This window comes from Anas acuta, chromosome 20, assembly GCF_963932015.1.
Source record: "Anas acuta chromosome 20, bAnaAcu1.1, whole genome shotgun sequence".
Lineage (NCBI taxonomy): Eukaryota > Metazoa > Chordata > Aves > Anseriformes > Anatidae > Anas > Anas acuta.
The window spans coordinates 492980-508602 of NC_088998.1; the positions used below are offsets into that span (position 1 = coordinate 492980).

The 15623-nt window shown below is 58.8% G+C and overlaps 2 protein-coding genes across 9 annotated transcripts in view; one reads left to right on the forward strand and one right to left on the reverse strand.

The window, feature by feature from the left end:
* The window catches only part of ABCA2 (ATP binding cassette subfamily A member 2), a 41963-nt gene extending 39203 nt beyond the window's left edge, over window positions 1–2760 (reverse strand). For 4 of the 8 annotated variants that reach the window (XM_068657318.1, XM_068657322.1, XM_068657323.1 and 1 more), the window contains exon 1: window positions 2513–2758. In XM_068657318.1, the coding sequence (XP_068513419.1) occupies window positions 2513–2578 (66 nt within the window). In that variant the 5' untranslated portion in view covers window positions 2579–2758. Of the gene's footprint in view, window positions 1–2512 lie in introns of all 8 variants that reach the window. The other 4 variants (XM_068657320.1, XM_068657319.1, XM_068657321.1 and 1 more) reach the window with 3 other exon arrangements.
* Window positions 2761–8335: 5575 nt separating this feature from the next.
* On the forward strand, window positions 8336–12155 carry FUT7 (fucosyltransferase 7). The gene is made up of 2 exons (XM_068656784.1): window positions 8336–8493; window positions 10742–12155. Exon 2 carries the CDS (start codon window positions 10821–10823, stop codon window positions 11862–11864), a length of 1044 nt encoding a protein of 347 aa, XP_068512885.1. The 5' UTR covers window positions 8336–8493; window positions 10742–10820; the 3' UTR covers window positions 11865–12155.
* The last annotated feature ends 3468 nt before the right edge of the window (window positions 12156–15623 follow it).

The window sequence follows — 15623 nt, forward strand, 5'->3', positions numbered from 1 at the left end:
CTTGCCAGCACCAGCCAGCTCTCCTCCCAAGCTGCTGGGAGGGTACAGAGCTGCCTTGGGAGCAGGCAGGCTGTTGCCCTCATGCACAAGGGGAGCGCGAGGTGACCACAGTACTCAGATGCAGCAAGAGTTCAAGGAGGCAAGAGATCAGCTCAGGTGACACGCACAAGGCACCTGTGTCATCAGGACACAAACATCCAAGGGGCTGCACCAAATCCAGCCATTGACCATGCTCTGTGCTAGGGGCAGCTCTCTCTCTGGGATGGAGCTGCTGTTCTGCACCCTCATGTGGCATCACTGGGGGCAAGGCGGTGCCAGCCCTTCCCCTGCCCTGTTCAGATGATGGTCCCTGCACACAGAGGTGATTGGGCCTGGGCTCCTCACCCTCCTCCTTGCCTGCCCAGCAGCCTGGGAGCTGGCAGCCATACTGCAGCTTTCTCCACTGCACTCCTGCACTGCCTGCAGAGCTGAGGAGGCATGGAGAAATGGGTGCCCAAAAGATGCACACAGCCCCAGACTGTAAACCTGTCGGGCTTGGTGGCCAGGTCCAGGGCAGCTGTTGAGGGCCAGCAGATGCCAGGGGCAGCTGTCAAGAACCAACATAGTTGTGCCAGCCTGCTGGCCCTTGTGGGCAGGGATCTTTGACACACAGGGACGAGGCAGTCCCCAGCCACGATCATTTGGCTGCACTCAGTGCACAGGGTGGGGATGACTCAGCCGAGAGCATCACCCTCATCCACTGTGCAGGGGCTGCCCCGGTGGGCACTTGCCCATGGCACAGCCTCGGTCCGGTCCTGTCCATGCCCTCCCTGGCCTGGCACGCCCCCAGGAGTCTCCAGCACTCCATGTGTCAGGATGAAGTAGGGCCCAAGGCTCGCACACTGCTGGCAAAGGAGAACACACAGGATCAGGCCTGCAGGATATTTGGGAGGGGGAAGAGGAAAGAGAATCACCAGCTTGGGAGCAGCAGCTCGCTACCCTCCCCCATCCTCTAAAAATAACCAGCTCCCTCCATGCCCAGCACACCCCTCCCCCGGCCAGCCCACACCCTTCGTGATGGGGTTCGGGGTTCCTCCTTGGCCAGGACCTTCAGCAGCCCTTCCCCACCAGCACCTCACCTCCAGCCCTCCACATACACAGGCCCTACAGACCCGCACTCTGTGTGGCAGAAGCTGCCCCAGCACCCCCCATCACACCCCCATCTGCGTGGCAGGATTAGGCCAGCCCTCCCCTAGACGCACCAGGCAGAAGAGGCCAAGGAAGGATTAAACCAGTTTCTCAACCCCAGCACACACAAATGCACTCATCAGTATGGATGTGCACAACATGGGGGTTCAAGCCAGTTCCACCAGCAACCAGGTGGAGGTGGGAACCTGCCTCCTCTGCCACCTCTCCGGGAGCTGAGGAAGGGACAGAGCAAAGGCAAACATCTGTGACAGACCAGATTTCACAACCTCATGACCAAAAAGCAGGAGCAGCTCCCTCCAGCACCCTAGGAAGACACATCCCTGACCCACATACAATTTAAAAGCCTATTTATAGCATGCAGACATCATTGAGAACTTGGGAAGGCTTTACCACACCAGAGACACGGCCCTTGGGACCAGAAACAGAGCTTGCAAATGTCCAGTGCTTCTGGAGCCTGAGACAGGTCCAAGGTAGGGAGGAAGGAGCTGCACATGGTGGACATTTGGGCAGAGGGGAGAGAGTCTAGTCAGCAGCCCTGGACCCCTCATGCAGGCACTCATACACAGTGCCTGCTGCTGACAAGGGCTTGGACGACTCCCACAGGCACGTAGTGGGAGCAGGGACAGGCAAGAGACCTAACTGTTGCTGCTACGAAACATGCATCACTGAGCTGCCCAGCCTGTGCCAGAGCACTCAGAGATGCCAGCAGCCGGGCAAGGAGGGGTGTTTTTCAGCTGCTCTATGGGTTTATAAATAGACAGCATCCACACTTTCTCTTTCTGGTCCGCAAGGCAAGCGGACATCACTAGATCTCTGCATCCACCACCACATGCATTATTCATCTCCACAGCCTAACTGACAGGAAGAAAAGGGTTGCAGCAAGGGAACAGAGAGGACTGGCATGCAAAGGCGTCAAAAGCAGCCCCAAGCCCCGGGCAGCCTGGCTCCAGAGCGCACACACCGGCACGCAGGGATGCCGAGCCCCCACCCACACGCAGCCCCTCGGGGCTGCCCTCCCGCCCTCGCAGGTGGCCGGACGGGCACGGCGAGGACCCAGCCCCGCAGCGGGGAGGAGGCTCTCTCGGCCCCGCACCCCGAGCCTGCACCGGGAGGGGGCCGCGTCGCCTCGCTCCCCCGGGCAGGGCTCGGCCAGCCCGGCTTTCCCAGGACCGCAGAGCCGGCGATGCCGGCGCCCGCAGCGCCGACCCGGCCCCCACCGGCTGCCCGGGCGGAGCCGCCGCGGGGACCCCGGCGGGTTCTGGCCGGGGGCTGCCGCTCACCCCGCACCCCCCCCCAGCCCATCCAGGCCCTCGCCGACGCTCACCGGGCTGCGCCGCTTCAGCGTCACGTTCTTCCAGAGCAGGAGATGGAGCTGGTGCAGGAACCCCATGGCCGCGCCGCGCCGGCCCCGCCGCAGGGCGCTCCCCGGCTCCGCTCCGCCCCGCTCGGCACCGCAGCTCACCCGCCGCCCACCGCCATGCCCAGGCCGCCGCCGCCTTTGTCCGCAGCAGGCTCGGCTGCGCGGGGAGCGGCCCTGCCCCTGCCCCTCTCCGCTTCACGTCCTCGGCTCGACCGGCCCGGCCCGGCCCGGCCCAGCCCTGCCCGGCCTGGCCCGGCCCGGCCCTGCGCAGCGCCGCCCCCGTGCCGGGGCTGCCTGCCACCGCCTCCCCTTAAAGGCACCGCCGGGCCGCAGCCCCCGCCTGTCCGCCTCGAGGGTCCGGGGGGCGCCCCCCTGCGCCCGCCCCGAGATCCCTGCCGGCCCGGGGGGGGGGGGGGGTCCGCGGCCTGGAGAGGTCGAGCTGCGGCCCAGGGCGGCGGGGCCCGGGCCCCGGCGGGCCGAGCCGTCACGGAGCGGGACCGGCCGCTTGCCGAGGCAGCGCCGATGCCCCCTCAGCGCCGCGGCCCCCCACAGCGGGGTGGCTGTGCCGCTGCCGAGAGGCCTGCGGGGGGCTGGCGGGCCGGGCAGGGCGAGCGGTGCGCCCGCAGACCCCAGCTGCAGGGTGAGAGGGATCTGAGCTCCTGCGGGGCAGGAGAGGGGGTGAGGCCGGCGGTGAGCGTGCCGGCCAGCTCCTGGTAGGAAGGAGGGCCTGGGGAGTGGGTCCCACATCGGTTCACGAAACTCGTGGGTGCCCACTGTGCTGCCGCGGAGGAAGAAAACCATCGGTAGCCGGCTGCCCCTCACTGCAGCGGGTGCAGTTGTGCTGGGCTCAGAGGTAGGATTGTGGAAGGACATCCAAACACTTTGCAAGCCAGGTTGTGCCAAAGGGTGCGTGCTCATCATTTCTGCTTCTCAGGAAACCAAGGCACCCTTGGGTGCATGGCCAAGAAGGCCCAGAAGGACATGAGCAGAGCCGACCACAGCACCCCAGGCTTGCCCATGCTGTATGGCCTGGCCAGGAGGGGGACTCCTGCCCTAGGCAAAAAGATGCTCTGTCAGTGAGACTTACTGGTCCACAGGACCTCTACTGCTTATCTCCATTCTTACAGCTGTGGGGCAGTGGAAGGGTGGTAGAGCTGCTGTCCTGGCATTCAATAGCCCTTGTAAAATGCCCTGATGTCAGTTTTGAGAGTGGGGGTTACAAATCTCACAACAGTTTGCACCATTCCAGCGCTGTTCCTCCAGGCCAGACCTGCCTCAGGGGAGCCCATCACCAGGTGTGCATGGTGGGGCAGTGAGCCCTTTGCAGCCATGGTGCACATCTCACTCCAAGAAACGTTCAGGACGATGACCTTCCTTGGTACAGTGGAGAGGGAAAGATTATTTAGGGGTTTACATGGTGCAGTCTTCTCCTGATGGTTGTTTTTGTCACACAGCAGTGACCTGCTTCCCTGACGGGCCTGCTATGAGCCATGGCCTGGAGGGGCTGGCTGCGCAGGCTGCCTGCATGTGGGGCTGGCATTGGTGTCCCTGTGTGCTGGCTGCCCTCAGCCCAGCTGGCTGCTGGCTGCCCAGCTCCTGCCCAACCAATGTGTGGGCAAAAGGAGTGGTGGGCTGTCCACATCTGTTCTTGAAGGGGACCAGCCTGCCTGCAGCAAGCTCTGCCCCATCCCAGCTGACTCTGAGGCTGGGAAGGATGTCCTCAACACCAGCAGGTACTGAACCAGGCCAGCTCTGACCCTCGCCTCACTGTCCTGTTGATCCAACCAACCAGACAGACTTCCTTCCTTCCTTCCTTCCTTCCTTCCTTCCTTCCTTCCTTCCTTCCTTCCTTCCTTCCTTCCTTCCTTCCTTCCTTCCATACAGACAACCAGCCATCTATCCTTCCATCCCTCCCTTCCTCTCTCTTTACATTCCCCTGTTTTGTTTCATTTCTATCCTGTCCCTGCCTCTACCCAGCTCCCTCCTGGCCATCTGTACCCCCTTGCTCCGTCTGCTGTTGTTGCTTTCTTCAACCATCTTCTCTCTGTGCTGCTGTCAGGGTTAAGTGCAGCCAGAGCAGTGAATGACTTGGCTGCCCCAGCTCCAAGTTTTGTTGCTAAGGGTGACAGTGTTTCAGGCACTGCTCTGGAGCAGCTGCCTGGGCATGACAAAAGCTCCTGTTGTCCTGCCACAAAGTGCCATTATTCAGAAAACTTCTGGGCAAAACCTTGCATGGCATCTGCGTCAGGTGGGTGTCACCTCCCAGGGCCATTGGGCAGTGACCAAGGACAAAGGGACACCCAGGAGACACGGTGGTGGAAGGGCACTGGGTGCCAAGGTGCCCTGTGGAGGTTGGCTGTTCTGGAAGGGCAGCAGTGGGGCAGCCCCCAGGGAGCATGGGAGGCGGGCACCTGAGCTCCGTGGCATAGAAAGGTGCCAAAGTTGGGGATGTCGGGGCTGGTTCTGTGCCTTTTCACCGTTCTCCACTGGCTGGAGTCACAGAGCTGCCATGTTGGGATGCTACCAGGCTGACTAGCATTTCTCCTGCTTTAAAATCCCAGTGGTATTTGGTGTGTCCAGCAGCACCAAGACAGGCCATTGTGGTTCAGACAGTGGTCAGCCCAGGGACGAGGCCTTTGCTCCAACAGGGGCTTCTAGTTGGTCCCTGGGGAAGGAGGGATGTATGCACCCTCCTTCCCCCTGAGCATATACCCAGCTTCTCACTCTTCCTGAGAGACTGCAAGTGGTTTGTCCCTCACCCCACTCTTCATAAAACCCCACCCTGCTCAGCTCAGGGCAGGGGGCAGTAGTGTGGGTTACTAGTGGGGCTGTGGGGTATGGAGCAGTGCCCATGACCTGGTCTCTCACCTCCCTCCATTCCACTGCCTTGGGTCATGTTTTGGTGAGCTTCCCCAGTCTTCTGTTTGGCATGACTCCAAACACCAACAGCAGTGGGACAAGGGGCAGCACAGCCCCAGGGAACCTGGTTGCCCATCCCTCCTTGGACCTGGAGCCTGAGCACCTCTCACAGGGCTGCTCTTGCATCCATCTGCAGAGGGCAGCAACCACCCACCCGCAGTTCTCTGGGTGCTGCTGGCATTACCTGATGGTCCATGGCATGTCCACAGATGCTGGCTGCTCTCCACCCAACTGGGCAGAGCTGGCAGAGACCCCAGCTGCCAGCCTGGGTTTGAACGAGACAGCTCCAGCCTGGCACAGTCTCTGCCCCTGAGCTACCCCTGGGCATGTCCCTGGGCTGCTGGGAGAGGGTGCCTGCACACACCAGCCGCAAATTCCTGCCCCGGGGCTTCTAAAACCCTGCCTAGGGTAGCACCGTGGCTGACAGCTGATGTGGCTGTGGCCTTCCAGCAGCCTTCCAGGCCTTCCAGGACACAGCTCCTTCATCTCTGTCGTGTCCTGCATCCCTGGTGGAAACCTCATGGCCAATGTGGCATGGCCACCTGTGCCACACAGGGAACTGGGGAACAGGAGCACGGGCAATGCTGTCAGGGAGTGCTGCCAGCAGCGAATCAGACTGAGGCAGGCCAGCCTGGGAACAGTGCCCTGTGGGCTGTGCAGTGCCCAGTATCAGGGCTCTCAATCACACAGGGGAAGAAATGCAGAAAGGGAGTTGAGAAAAAATAACAGGAAACAGGACATAAGTCTGAGGAGGAAAAAATACCCAAACCCAGCACTGCAGTTGGCCTCAGAGGTCTCTGAGGGTGGCACTGAAACCGCAGAGCCCTGCTACGCCCCAGCACATTGGCAGAGCACTGCGGGCACAGTGCTGGCAGGGGCCCCATGGGAGTGGTCCTTGTCCCAGGAACTGGGCAGCCAGAGGGATGGAGAGGAGCAAGAGTGAAATGGGGGGTGCAGCCTCCAGGGCTGCTCAAGCACCCCAAGAGCCCCCAAGGAGTGGTTTAGGGGCAAAGAGCACAGTGGGACCTCACTCCCCTCTTCTCTTCATGCCATGCAATGCAAGTACATATCCACTTAGAGGACAGCACTACATGCCTTAGGGCTCTCCTCCCTGCCTCTATCTCAGTTTCCCCCTCTCTCTTCACTTTGCAAGGGCCTTAGGAGACAGGGGTGTGCCCAGGCAGCCATGCCAGCAAAGAAACAACCAGGCAGGTGGCCTCACCAGGACAGTGGCATGGCCAGACCCTAGGCATGGGCACAGCTCTCAGTGCAGGCGCAGTAAAGGCATGCATGTGCCCACTTCCTTCTTTGACAGAAAACATCCCAGCAAGGGCAGGTGCCCAGGCTTGGCAGAACAGAGGAGCTGCTGGTGTTGCTTTAGCTGACAGTTTCAAGATGAGTCAGTGGGAGCCAAAATCAGGCTGGCATCCTGTTTTCAACCTGGCTGCAGGGTGGCAGACAGGAGGCACACAGGGGAAGCTGAGGGCAGGGCCCTGCCTGCACACATCTCAGAGCAGGCAGGGCATTGGGTTGGAGCAGGAGTCTGCACGTGCTGAACCCCCAACACACACACACCTGCTCCTTCCCAGCACTGGCCAGGAGGGAATTGCCCCCAGCCCAGCCACAGCACAGGTGGTCCTGGTCATGGTGCCAGGCTAACGTTCTGGGCTTGTTCATAACCCTCTCGGCTCTGTCATGGGCCGAAGAAAATGCAAAGGCAGCAGCAGGTTTATTCCAAGATGAATGAGCATCTTGCTCTTCAGCTGCTTCTGGGTGATTTTGGAGAGAGTTGTGTGTGCCAGGAACCTGCAGCCAGACATGACAATCCTGATTTTCAAGAGTAAACAAAATAATAGTAACAATGTTCTAGTGGTCTCAGCAAAACAGTGTTTGCAGGATGTGCTTTGGCACAGCAACTGCCAGCCCTCAGAGCTGCCCATGGGCTCAGCCCAGCCCCTGCAGCCTCCCTCCCTGCCATGCTCTGCATGGGCACTACTCCGGCAGGCAGCTGCGGGCAGGAGCACAGTGGCCAAGGCAGCCTGCTGGGTACCAGACCCTGCCTACATCCTGCTCCACGTTGCTCATGCCCGAGGACGGGGCTGGGTGGCAGGGCTCAGACCAGACTGGGGGTCTTTCCCTGCTGTCCCCTCCTTGGTATCACCCTGTGACCCATCTCTGTCCCCTTGCACTCCTCTGCCACAGGGCTGGAGAAGACATGCCAGGGGGTGGGAGACCTGGGGACCTGCCTGGAGAAGGTGGCCAGTGTGGGCTTGCTTCTGCAAGTGCAGAAGTGCCTGCTTGCTTCTGAGGGCACCCGTGCTCCTTCCATCCACATGGTGGAGAGCACTGATGAGTCCCAGTGCAGGGACATAGGGACATTGGGCAAACCCCAAAACAGGGGCAGGTACCAGGAAAAGCCACAGCTCATCTGGGGCATTGGAGTTCTGGCTAGCAGCTGGGATGGCAGAGGTGCTTGGCAGACATGAGATATGATTTGTGCTTGCTTTCAAAGATGACCCCTTGGAAATCCCTTTGGGGAACTGAAACCCCACACAGGGCTACCTGTCTCTTCCACAAGGAGCTACGGTCCTGCCAGAGAGTCTGGAGAAAACTCAAGGACATAGGTCAAGATGTGTAGGCACAGAGAGATCTGCAAACATCTACCAGGGTGCAGCACACTGCCATGGGGCAGCACGGGACATGCACTGTGCAACAGGAGCCCATCCTGGCATGGGGCACCCCCCCAGCCATGTGAGAAAGAACCCAGCCATGGGGCACCCAGCTGTGGGTGATATTGCCACCCACATGGCACAGGGGAAGTGCTCAGTGTACTTTGACAGCAGCAGGAAGGACCTGCTGGGGGCTGGGACAAAGCAAAACCACAGAAAAGAGGAAGCCCTAAGTACTCCAGCCCAGAACCAGCAGCTGCCCCAGAGTACCTGCGTGGGCAGTCACCAGCCCTTTCTGTGCCGTGCTGCGCCGTGCTGTGCCGCGCCACACCGTGCCGAGCTGCTGTCCATTCCACAGTAAGTCTGCAGGCTGAGCCCACATGCCAGCACTGCTGTACAACATGGGGAGAGGGGGGCTAAGCAACGGGTTGGCTCCTGGTGCTGCCAGCCTGAGGATCTGCCCTTCCAGAACAATCTTTGAATGTGGGGCAGTGTCCCCACTGCTGGGGACTGGCAGGCAAAGGGGCCCGAAGCACCGGTGTCCTCATGCGTAGTGCAGGGAGCAGGCAGAGCTGTTTTTCCCTCTTCACATGATTTTTTTTTTTTTTTTCTGGAGCCTAAACTTAGCTCATGTATTTTAGCATGCCAGACGGAGCAGGCCAGAGCAGGGAAGGGATTTGCAAAAAGTAAAGCTGCTGCAAATCAGCTGGGAAAGCAGGACAACACCTTCCCCAAGCCTCCAAAATCACAGAGAAACCAGCACCCCCTGCCTGGCTGTTGGGCTGGGGCATCTAATTTGCTTTCAGAGGTTACCTTGAAAGGGAAACTGTCTTTTGTGCTGAACACTGTGGGTGACCTGCCAAAAATTTGGCTGCAACACATGCAGAAATGCAAACAGCCAAATGGATAGGGAAAGGAGCTGAGAGGGAGCTCCCTGTACACCCGGGGCTGTGCCCTGCAGCCCATTCCATGCCCGGCCACCTAGCATTGCCAAAGCATGGGAAAAAAAATCAGGCAGTGTCCAGCCGTGCAGTCCTTGGGACCAGCACTCATGGGGTTTTGAGCTGGTTGCTGGCACCTGGTGCAGCTGAATGTCGCCCCCCCCTTCCCCCCCATCTGCTCCTGCTGCTTTCCAGCGAGCAACTCTGACTCAGTTAAGAAGCAGAACCTTTGTCAAGGCCAGACACGGGCAGAAGGGCACTGCAGCGGAGTGAACGAAGGTGTAAATGCGCATCTCATGCTGGATGGTGGGTGACTGGGGTTCCCACATGCCTACAGGCTGAGCCCCGCCAGCTGGAGACCTACAGCAGCCCAGCTGTGGGGGAGCCAAATGCCTCTCTGCCCTGCCTGCTGGGGACTGGAAACCTGGGGCACCTGAAAATAAAGTATGGGTATATGCGGTGCCAAGACAACCAGCTTCCAGACCTGGTGTCTTCATGGCTGGGGAGAGCACCCCAAGCCCAGGGAGAGCACTCCAAGCCAGGTAGGAGCCCTGCCATCACTGCAGGAGGGTGCTGGGACAAGCGAGGCATGTTTCAGGCAGGACCCTGATCTGGCCCCGGGTGGGGTTTGGGACTTCCTGATTGCTCCCAAGGACACACCAATGGCTGATCCATGAATGGGTTCTGGGACGGAGCGTTGCTCTGGGGTGTGGGTTCACAGCATTTCCTGCAGTGACTCCCAGCCAGCTGTGAGGCAGGACTCGGGGTACTCCCTCACTCTTTGGCATGTGGCCCCAACTTGCAGCCCCCCAGAAAGAACATGTTCCTCCCAGGCTTTGCTGTGGCAAGGCTGGCTGCATTTCAAGCTCAAAATGCCCCCCCAGGCAAAGCGAGAAGTGTGGAATGGGACTGTGCCTCTTTGTCAGATGGGGAAACTGAGGCACAGAGCAAGTGACAAGGAAAGCATCCCTTGTGCATGCAATTGGGAGTAGTGTTCATCAGTTGTGACATGGGGACAGGTGGCTGCTGACTGTTGGCTCTGTACTCCCTCCCCATCTCCTTCAGCAATAGCACTGCTTGCCCCTAGAGACTGGGGTCACTGGGAACACATGAGGGAGCGTGATGCAAATGACAGCGATGCAAATGACAGCACCAGCTTGGTGTGACAGGGCTGCAACAGCTCCTGCCTCTTCCTACCCTGACAGGTAGCTTCAGGAAAAGTCCTTTTATCTGTTACATATGGGAGTTTCTGAGCTTAAAAGACAACACAAAAGGAAGAAAAAAAAAAAAAAAAAGGCCCAGAAAAAAAATGGAATCCACATGGTGAAAGCTGTGGGTCCCTCTGTGGCACCTGGGATGGCATGCAACTATCCCCTTGCTTGGCGGAGGTGCTGCCAACATCTCCAGCCTGCCCCAGGCCAGGGATCCCTGCTGGGTTGTGGCAGCGGGTGCATGGGTGGGACCCTGCAGGGTGGGCAGAGGTATACTGGGGCCTGGGGGCTCCTCCTGTGCCTGAGCCCTGTGGGGTTTGGGTGCCATGAAGGAAGTGCAAAGTTTTTCTCCAGCCACTCCAGCCCCAGCATCTCCTCATTCCTCCATGCTTCTGCCAGCCAGGTGGCTGGGCAAGCTGAGCTGATGGCCCTTGCTGGCTTCTTCTGTCCCAGGCACAGCCTCCAAGAAGGTGACACCACCAAGAAGGTGACACTACCAAGGTGACAGCCAGCCCTGCTGAGCACCGGCAGCATGTCCCGGGCATCACCACTGCCACGGCTGCCATGGGGCCGGCCCAGTATGAAGGCAGTGGTCACTGCTGGGTTGCTTGTCACCATGCTCTGGAACCTGAAGTGCTTCATCAACTCATCTAACATCTCTGGTAAAGCCCCCAAGCACACTAAGCCACTGGTGGTCCTAGTGTGGGAATGGCCTTCAAATCAGGTCCCAAACATCAGTGGGGACATTTGTTATGAGCTGTACAGCATTGAGGGATGCTGGCTCACCATGGAGCAGCAGCTCCTGCACCGGGCAGATGTGGTGGTGTTTCCTCACACCAGGCTCCAGCAGGGCAGGGACAAGCTGCCCCGGGAGAAGCCACCAGGGCAGAATTGGGTCTGGGTCTCCCTGGAGTCCCCCACAAACACTAAAGCATTAACAGGATGGAACCAGACATTCAACTGGGTGATGACCTACAGACAAGACTCAGACATCTTCATTCCCTATGGCAAGCTTGTGCCCAACCGGTCAGCCACCATGAACATCCCCATGAAGACCAACTTGGTATCTTGGGTTATTAGCAACTATCACAGGACTCAGAAAAGAGCTGAAGTCTACAAGAACCTGTCCAGGTACCTCCATGTGAACATATATGGGAAGGCAAGCAAAAATCCGCTTTGCAAAGACTGCCTTTTGCCAACGACATCCAAGTCCAAGTTTTACCTGGCCTTCGAGAACTCGATCCACCAGGACTACATCACTGAGAAGCTCTGGAGGAACTCCCTGATGGCTGGCACTGTGCCTGTGGTGCTGGGGCCTGCCCGGGCCAACTACGAGCAGTTCATCCCCGCGGATTCATTTATTCACGTTGATGACTTTAGTTCCCTGGCAGAGCTGGCCACCTTCCTGAAGACCATGAACTCCAGCCGTTACCAGCAGTTCTTTGTATGGCAGAAGAAGTACAGTGTGAAGCTCTATGCAGACTGGAGGGAGCGCATTTGTACCATCTGTGCCATGTACCCCAGCCTGCCCCAAGGCCGTGTCTATCCCAACCTGGAGAGCTGGTTCAACTCCTAGTGCAGAGCTGACACGTGCTGAGGGCACTCAGCACTGCCAGACATCGGGGATGCATTTGTGCAGAATATAGAAGTGGGAGGAGTGTGGGGCACCCTGCGACAGAACAGGATGCTGTGCAGGGAGGGATGTGAGACCTCTAATACTCGCCCTGTTGTTGCCTCACTGTTACCTTGAGCAACTCTGTGTGACTTAGCTTCCTGCAAAATGTGACTATCCCCCCATACTGACCTACCCCGCTATGGTGCTGGAATAACCAGAGGGTGCTTTGGAAATAAATGACACAGCTTTTCAGAGGCTTGGCCCATCTGTCAGGGCCTGGGAAGGGCTGAGGGCAGGCAAGGACAGCAGGAACCAGCAGCTCCCCAACCTTCCTTTCGTCCTCATGCCCTTGTAATCATGCTGTGCCCCCCTTCCCCCCCCCCCAGTACCTGGACAGTAAACCCGTGGTGGCAGAGGCCCTTGGCAATGTTTCTGGCTGGGTGACTGCAGCTTTGGGGGGGAGGGCGTTGAGAGGGAGGAGGGATGGGAGAGACATAGTCCCCTGAGACCTCAGGGCAAGAGGCTGCATCCTGCCAGGGACCCAGCATCCTGTAGCCAAGGACAAGCAGCTCACACATCGCACCAGCTCCCACAGCCTCCGTGCTGGCACAGCCCTGCAGAACCCATTTCCCCTGCCCCTGCTCTCTTGCTGCTGGTGCCCCTGTGCTGGCAGGACACCGGATGCTCTCAAGAGCAATCACAGCCTGCTCAGTGCAAGGCCGAGTCAGAGCAGGATGACTGTGGTTTTGCACTGCCGGCTGTATGTACTGCTGCGACAGGAAGCTGTTGAGATGGTGCTGTCCTGAACTTTGCAGCAAGCCAAGAGCAAACACCCCACACCAGTGTCCTTGGCACTGCCAGCCCCCACACACCCCGTGCCATGCACACACCACGTGCCCTGGGCACCCCCACACCAAGAGCATCCCACTCTGCACTGTGTTCACCCCCCTCTGTGGTCACTGCATGGCAAGCAGCCTGCACTGTGGGCACCCTGCAGCACACATACACTGCCTGGGAAGCTCCCTGCACTGCAGGCACCCTAACTCAAGAGCATCCTGCACTGCAGGCCCCCTGCTAGCACACACCCCCTGCATTGTGGGTACCTTGCACTGAAAGCACCCTGCCCTGTGGACACTGCACTTTTGAGGACCCTGCCCACTCTGCACCCTGTGCCACACACTCCTGACCATGCAAAGGGCATCCTGCTCTGTGGGTACCCGGCACCCTGGGCATGGGCAGCCCCTAGGCATGCCATGGGGAAGCACCCATCTGGGACTGGCAGCAGACATTGGGGCTAGGCAACAGAACTGGGCAGGAATGTGACTGCTCCATCCTTGCCTCACTTTCTGTGCAGACCCAAACCTCACCATGTCTCCTCAAGTCATTTACCTCCCCGTTACCAGGGACTCATTTTGTCATACATTTTGCCCAGTTTTCCTCACTGCAGCCCCCAAGACTACACAGCCTGAGCCCCACCACCCTGCCCAGCAGCACCCAGCAAGCTGCCGGCCACCCACTGGACCTGGTCGCATGGGTGATAACCCACAACAGAGGGGACAATCCTGCTTGCAGTGTGTGCTTTGTGAACACCCCCCACGCCCCAGCATCAGCCTGGTCCAGACCTGCCTCACGTGGCAGTTTGACAAGACATGCCACAATCTTCTGATTTCTGCAGCGTGGTTTCTCATTTTGTCTTCTGGATCAACTGAAAACTGAGCAGGAACATGTCACAACCCTGTCAGTGCTGCCTCACCTCCATGGCAGCACGGCCCCAACAAGCCTCAGCTGGCTGCATCACTTCTCCATCATCACACATTGCCATGAAGGCTCTGGGGCTGCAGGATCTGGGGGTCCCACAGCCTGCTCCCCGAGGAGTTCCTACCTGGCTGTGCAAACTGCAAATCTCTGCAGCAGATAATCAGATGGTTGAAACTTGCAGAGTCAAACCTAAGCAATGCGACAGCCTTCCCAGGCAGAAATGGCACCTCTGTATGCAACCTATGGTCTAGTGTATCACAGACTGCCAGCCCCCATCACCCCCAGCTCACTCCCCCCTCCCCCCACCAGTGTGCCAGGCAAGAGCCAAGGGCATCTCTGGCCACAGAAGTTTGCAGCAGGCGCTGCGCCTGGCTGTGAGCCCCACGATTTGAATCCTGCTGTTAAATCAGGCTGTGGGCAAGGAGCCCGGGGCATCCAGGTACTAAGGAACAAGTGAGGACACAGGGGTGAGGGCAATGGGGTCCTGCATGTGTTTCCACCTCAGCCCTGTGTAGGATACCAAGGTGCTCTGAGAGCAGCAGGCAGCTCCTGCACAGCCCACGAGCACGAGGGTGCAGACCAGCCCTGAAAACCAAGAGAAAAACCATCATTAACTGGCAGCTGAGCTAAAAAGAGGGCTTTTCAGAGTTGGTTTCAATACAGATCTGGTCACTTCATTGCTTGTGCTTGGGGAGAACAACCCTTAGGGTGCAGACTGATGGCTGCAGCAAACCAGGCTGCACAGCCAAGGGTGCTGAGCAGTGAGTTGTCGCACCCAGGAAGTGCCTTGCTTCTCCCATTTGGCAGTCCCATGCACCTCCTGCTGGCATCACCCTGGCACAGCCTTGCTCCCGGCTGGCCCATGCCGTGGGGCTTCTTGGCCACCAGCACAGCCACCTGGCAGTGCTGAGGCTGTCCAGGATGCGCCTTGCCCAGGACTTGCATATTGCTCTTGCAAGCAGTGGTCAAGCAGCATACCCCAGCAAGCCCTTTCCTGTTCATGGACCCTGGAGGGACCCTTCACCTGAGACTCCCTTGGGCTTTTGCCTTTCCAAAAAGTAACTATGGAAAAAAATAGAAGCCCCACAGGGGTGGGAAGTGACCCCTGTGCACACTCCTGAACACATCTGCTTTTGCAGATGGGAAAGGAAATGGGCTGTGTGCCCTCACCAACCTCCAACCCAGTTCCTGGAGCTGGACACATTGCTCCACAAGCTGCCAGGCCCCTTGGTTACGAGCCGGATTGGATCCAGAGCAGCTCACGAGCCAGCACCCACTGACCTGAATTACCTCCAGCAGCACGAAGCAGTGGCTCAGCTGCAATTTAAATTCTGCTGTTCAGCAGAACTCCCGGCTGCAGTGTGGGCACCAGTTTGCTGTATCTCCAGCCACTGCAGGCAATGACAAGCTGGGTCTTTTAGATTGTGACAGCACCAACTCTCACAACCGAGTTCAGTGTAACCTCTCTGCCTGCTCAAGCCTTAGGCATAACAGGGAGCTCAGCCCCTCTTGGGTGCACCATCCAGCTGCTAGAGCAGCACAGCACAGCCCCTCCCCACACTCCCCATGTGCAGCCAGACCCAGAGTGACACAGCTGTGGTCTGAAGACAGTGACCACAGCAGGACCCAAGCAGGCACAGGACATAAAGGAGGCAAGGAAAGAGCTGACTAGCTCTCATGCCCCAAAGAACTGAGATTTATTTCACTGCCAGAGGGAATATGATTAAGGAAAAAAAAAATCATCAACTACAGCAGGCTCAAAGGCACGGGGTGCTAGCAGCATGGACAGGATAGCATCAGCCTCACTGTGGGCCCTGGGCTGGGATCCCTGCAGAATAGCCCCAGGGCAGCCCAGCTAGGGCTCTAGAGTGAAGAGGACCCAGAGGCTCTGGGGTGATGCTGCGAGAAGAGCCCTGGGCCCTGCCCTGCTGACCTGCCACAGGGGGCAGGCAGCAGGGTAAC